Raw genomic sequence first — 6000 nt, forward strand, 5'->3', positions numbered from 1 at the left:
TACTGACCAAACACTAACATCCACCGAGAGCCTCCATCATGCAGCATAGTCCAGCTCATTGGTTACTTGCTCTTTCCTGGTCCTCCTGCATCCTGGTTTGTGAAGACTGTGGAAGGGGCCGGTGAGAGAACAGAGCAGCAGGCTGCACCAGGTGAGACGACAATGACATTAGGGCATTTCAGGGAATCTGCAGGGTTTTTAAGCTTCCCAGGACACACTACTGATCCACACAAGGCACTTGTACACATATTGGGGTAAATCCTCATTAAATTAAATAGGTTTATTGTATTTAAAACAGTTTATTTTAGAATGTTGCATCACTGTTTGCACGTAACAGTCTTTATAACGAATAATGACCCATGTGCAATTCCCATTAAATTCCAGCAGGGGGAGCCACTTACCAATCCACCGCTGCTGTCTTAGCTACTCGATTATAGCAGGGGGCACCACCATCAAAGTAGTAATCCCTATACCCATCACACCTGATCCTTGCCCCCACTCTGCCCTCACCGATACCTCCTCCCCCACACTACAGACAACGTACTGAAGATACAGATGTTTCCTGTTGTAAAATGACAAGAACTTTATTTTATTAGAAGAACCAGTCAGTGCTAATTATCCGCAGCGTCCATCATATGTGCAGCCAGGCAACCCCACATGAGGGCCGCCCGAGCAGCATCTCCGGGCTGGCGCGGTGGGTTGCCATGCACTGCCTGCCCGTGTCTCTGCTTTCCCATTGCCTCCTGCACTTCGTCAGCCCACGAGTCACTGACAACTTCCTCCTTGGTTTCACAAATCTTGTGGAGCATGCAGGCTGCCACTATGAAGGCTGTTATGTTTTCTGGCTCCATCTGGAGTTCAGAGCCCTCTACCGCGCTTTCAGGTCAAAAGTCACATTGAACAGCTCTCCTACTTTTGCTGAGATGATAGTTGAAAACCACCTTCTGCGGGTCGGTAATGTGCCCCCCACAAGGGTTCATGAGCCGTGGCTTGAGGGGGGAAGCGGCATCGGCTATTATAAGCAGGGGGGCAGGAGCACCACGGATCAGTCTGTCGGGGACTCTGGGTGCATAGTCCTCTTTCTTCATCAAGTCAGGCAGCAGGGAGTTTCTAAACACACGTGCATCGAGCGTGCTGCTGGCCCATCCTGTAAAAATGTTAGTGAACTGGCCCCGGGGGTCAACCACAGCTTGGAGGATTACCGAGGCAAATCCTTTCCTGTTTGTGAATACGCGGCTCACCACCCAGGCAGACTGCATAGAAGTGAGAGAAGCTTTCAGACACCAGAGCACAAAGGTTCATGTCCTTGTATAAAATCATATAATCCAAAGATCTGAGTCTGACTGTCTGATGACCTTTTAGCTACAAACGTGCTATTGGGGGCTTCACTGAGGGGTTCTCAGCACCAGAGGTTATCCATTGAAAGCCTGTCCAAATCCAGGGATATCAGAAAGCCAAGAAAGAGGAAATCAGTGAAATTGCAACATTTAAGAAAGCAACCCTAAAACTCTGCATCCATGATGGTCCACTGGCCTGTCTAGAAAAGAAAAAAAAACCCTTCAAGGCTGGGTACTGACCTACTATTTTATTTTAAAAACAGCGTTACGTCGCATACGTATCACAAGGGTAGACATTGCGCCACTTCCTATTGTTGCACAAAAGCATTTTCACAGGAAAGGACAGTAGCCGACACAGGACTTTAAATTAGAGAAGCAGAGTCTCAGGCTCAGTATCAGCTCTCCTGAAAGGCAGCAGGTCCCAGGGCTGCTGCAGAGCAACCAGATTCAGCTGCAAAGGGAGACCATGCAGATGCTCCCTCTTTGGCTCTGGATTCTCTTTCCAGGTGAGTGTGACGGGGGTTTGGAGATCACTGGAAATGCACTGACACAGGCTGGAGGCTTTGCTGGCTTCCTCATTGCAGCTTGCAAGCACCACTGGACCCCAGCAGTGGATATGACTCATGCAGGAGCTGGAGCCTCCAAATGCATGGAAAATAAGGATCTCACTGCTGAGCTTATTTAGACCAGGGAAGAAAATGTTATCCTGAGCCTCAGGATACTTGCTGGTTTTCTTAAAGATGCAGCTCCTGGAGTCATGTAATTATACTGGACTCTCCCGAACCCCTGCTCTGCCAGATGGCCGTGCCCTGAAGGCTGTCCATAAAAGGGCCGCGCCGCTTTGCAGTAACAGGGCTAGGGCTCCCTGTTATAGTAACAAGCCCTGCCTGGTTTCGAGGTGTCAGAGCCAGACACTGCCTTGACGGGTTCAGTTCCAGTGCTCCCAGTCAGAACAAACTGTTGTGTTCACACTGGAGATTTTCGGCAGGAACGTTTCTCTCGGGGAAAGTTCTCTGATCCAGAAAATGTGACACCCCATGTTGCCCCTTCTCCTCATCTTTGCCCCCATGCACAGGCTATGGCATCCCCCGTCTTCCCTGGGCATGTAAAGCAAAGGGCTCGGGGTCTCTCTGTGTCGGTGTCTCCTGCAGGCTACGTGGCAGTGACAGGCCCCCGGACGGCGACGGGCCCTGAAGGTGGGTCGGTGTCTGTGACGTGCTGGTACGACAGGCGCTATGAGGACTATGGGAAGTTCTGGTGTAGAGAAGGAGCTTCTAGCCGCTGTTTGAACAGGGAGTTAATCCTCGAGACAAACGGCTCAGAAGTTATGGTGCGAAAGGGCCGCTTCTCCCTCCAGGACAACCACAGCCTGCGTGTGTTCACGGTTACCATTGAGCACCTGACCAAGGCAGATGCCGGCACCTACCACTATGGGGTGGTGAGGACTAGACTGGCTGATCTCAGGCACACTGTGGAGCTGATCGTGTCCCCAGGTAACTTCCTACCCTTCCTCCCTGCTCAGAGGAAAGAGGGGGTGGAGGGTGCTGTGGTCTCAATGTGAAGGTCCCCAGTAATGCAAGGGGAGATTAAACCCTGAAGACCATCCGCCCCGGGTGAAAGAAATCAAAGTTCACGCTGTGGTTGAATCAGAACTGACAGAGCCAGCTTTTCCTTATTTAGGGCCATGCTGTGATCACAGGGAGGATTTCACAGAGCGAGGGGAATCGCCCACTTGTCTGTTTCAAAGGACTCCTCCTCCTCTCTAAGTTTCCAAGCATTTTTATACTTAAGACAGATAAAGAGAGAAAAAAATACGACCTTGGAGAAGCTAAAACAAGTTTACTTAATTGGACATCTGTGCACAGGTTAATAAGACATGCAGGATTTCTCATCTCAAAACATGCAACTGAAATAGGCAGTATCAGCACTTCTGGTCTCTGGCTGTTTTTCCAGACAGAGCCAGAAGCCCAACTAAATTTACCCCTACACCCATCACCCCCATCATGCCCCCTGCTCTGCCCACAGTGCCCTGCGCCCAGGGCTCCCATTACAGAGGCTCCCCAGGACCCCGCTCCTCTGTCTGTCCCCACCTCCTGGACAGACCCAGCAGAGCCCACGGGACCAGCCCAGGATGGCAGCTGGATTCTCCTTCCCCCTCCAAGGCACCCTGGCCTGGGCAGCAGCGCTACCATGGCCTGATGGCCCTGAAAGAGAGCAGAGGGTGGGAGTGGGGGCTGTGTCAGAGGGAGTATTGCCCCATAAGGAGGAGTCGGAGGAGGGGAAGGAGTAGCAAGCAGCATAAGCTGACAACCCAGGAGACCCGTGCGCGCTACGTGCTGCACAGATTGCTGTGCTGCACCCCCAGGGCCTTACACCCCAACAGCTCTGGCCTCTTCTGGAAGATCTGGGTTGAGGCGGATCTCACCCAAGATCTGAGCATCCCCACGTGTGACCCTAAGGCTGGGTCATTCCCAGGAGCGAAACCCAGATGCCTGTGCAAAACCAGAGGCCGGAGAGCGTGGCTGGACTCAGGGGGACGCCCCGGACACAGATGTGGTGGGAGCAAAGGGTGGGGCTGGTTCCTGATCACAGCGCTCTGGCTGCCAGGCCCTGGGACACAGGGAGTTTCCCTCCTCCCACATGGTGAAGTGGTGCTTGGGTTAGTGATCCCCGATTCCCAGGGCGCGAAGAGTTGCCTTTGTCAAGGGTTTGGCATTTGCATTCACTATGTGATACAAGTATAGCTGGGTCCTTTTGGGACCCCTTGAAATGAAGGCCCGTGTGTTTTGGAGGATCCAAATTTTTTCAACCCGCCATTTGAATGGAGGAGCTGGATGGTGAGCTTATACCAGAGGTGCACTGGGCTGCGTCACATAGGGACATTGGGTTGTGCTGTCACCTAACAGTGCTGGCAGCACATCCCCGCCATCAGGTGCACCCAATGAAGCTCTGGTCTCATTTGCAATGCTTCCCATCCCAGTGTCATCAACCATAGAGACCCCGACTTCTACTGACTTCACAACATCCATTGTAAACTGGAGAATTGCTACTGTGCACAGTGTCCCCCAAAGGTGAGTGCCCGTACCCTCACCCCAGGTTGAGGACATCTAGCCCAACTACACCCCATTGCTGAGAATGTCCCACAGGGCTTCTTTGCTGAGCAGCTCCTTGGAGGCAGAGTCTGTGGGTAGGACAACACTGATTGGAAAGGGCAGACTGGGAACCAAGCTGCTGCTGGCTCTGTGACTGCATGAATGAATCCCTGGGGAGGTTCAGGGGGTCCATGGCAGGGGCAGGCGCTGAAACCCTGGGGCTTCCTTTTCTTCGTGGTGAAGCATCCTTCCCACCTTCAGCCTGACAGCAGCCAGGGAACAGGTAGGTCAGTGGGAGGAGTGTATTCAAATCTAGAGAGTTCACCTATCCCCACTGTCACCCAACTGCACAGCTCCCAGGACAGACACATCTACCTCCTGCTCGTGGTCGGCCTGGAGGTGCCCGTGTTCCTGTGCATGGTCTGTGCCGTGGTGTGGGTGAGTGTGCGCTACAGGGGCAGCTCCAACGATGAGATGCCACAGACAAGGTGAGAGCCTCGGGCATCCACCCCATGCACTGGCCTGGTCTGCACTCCCAGGGGCTCAATCATGGCAACACCAGGATCACAGACTGCAGGGCAGCAAGGTGGTGTGCTTCCCCTGGATCCTCCCAGGTGGGAAACTGGCTGCCCCAGTGACACTGTCCCTGCTCCCTGGGCCCCCCACTGATCCGGGGTAACTGTGGAGTGATCCCTACTGGGGCTCTGCCCAGCGGACCATGCACCCAGTGGGGATTGAGCATGGCTATCCTGCCAGGATGCTTCATCCACTCCCAACCCTATTCCTGGCCTGTCATTGAGGAATATGGCAGCTTTCTTGAGGCTGCCACCACTCCTGCAGGGCTACATGTCACAATGGCCCCACCCTCTGCACTCCTGGGCCACATTTCCTAAGCCATGGTTTGGGTCAAACAGGATTGTATTAGAGCTGGGCCATTCCCTCCAGTCACTGCTCATCTCGCTCGTGTCTCTTACAGCTCATGACCTGGCTCCCTCGTGGATCTGGGAAGGACTGGGACCACCACAACGACGATGCCGCCTTTGCCCTGTGTTCTGCACCTCCCAGGTACCAGGCCCGATTGCTCTCTCCCTTACACTGGAGTGAAATCAATGGAGCAACCCTGGAAAGAGCCCCTTTCCACCGGTCCACCTCCTGGATCCTTGACAGCACAGTGAGGCCCAGACTTTGCATGACTCTCCATGGATAGAAAAGATGTGGCCCAGGGAGCAGTTGGGGGCCGCTCCTGTGGGAGGATCGTGTTGCTGCTTCTGGAAGTTGATGGGTCTGGGAACAACCCCTCTCAAGTAACTGGGTACAGGGATGACAGGCCACCTGAGCTCCAAAGTGTCTGGAGAGTTATTCAGTATGAAAGGGTTTTTTGGGTGTCACTTGCCCCATCCAGGGCATTTTGCCTTTGTGTCACCTTGGGTCTCATCCTGCTTCCTGACTGAGCTCCTAGGAAAGATCCAACTCTTGCAGGGTCTCACAGACATGAGCAGACAGCATCTAGCCCAACTGCATCTGTAACGTGTTGTTTTGCCTCAATGCCTTCTGCACAGAAGACATGTCAA

General features: G+C 53.4%; 1 protein-coding gene across 1 annotated transcript; it reads left to right on the plus strand.

Annotated features, from left to right (window-relative positions):
* Nucleotides 1-1699: 1699 nt before the first annotated feature.
* Nucleotides 1700-6000, plus strand: LOC149858976 (CMRF35-like molecule 6). The gene is made up of 5 exons (XM_090060414.1): nucleotides 1700-1843; nucleotides 2489-2830; nucleotides 4318-4408; nucleotides 4783-4917; nucleotides 5406-6000. Exons 1-5 carry the CDS (start codon nucleotides 1804-1806, stop codon nucleotides 5410-5412), a joined length of 615 nt encoding a protein of 204 aa, XP_089916540.1. The 5' UTR covers nucleotides 1700-1803; the 3' UTR covers nucleotides 5413-6000.

Source organism: Crocodylus siamensis, chromosome 8 (assembly GCF_052110815.1).
Source record: "Crocodylus siamensis isolate JL-2025a chromosome 8, ASM5211081v1, whole genome shotgun sequence".
Classification (NCBI taxonomy): domain Eukaryota; kingdom Metazoa; phylum Chordata; order Crocodylia; family Crocodylidae; genus Crocodylus; species Crocodylus siamensis.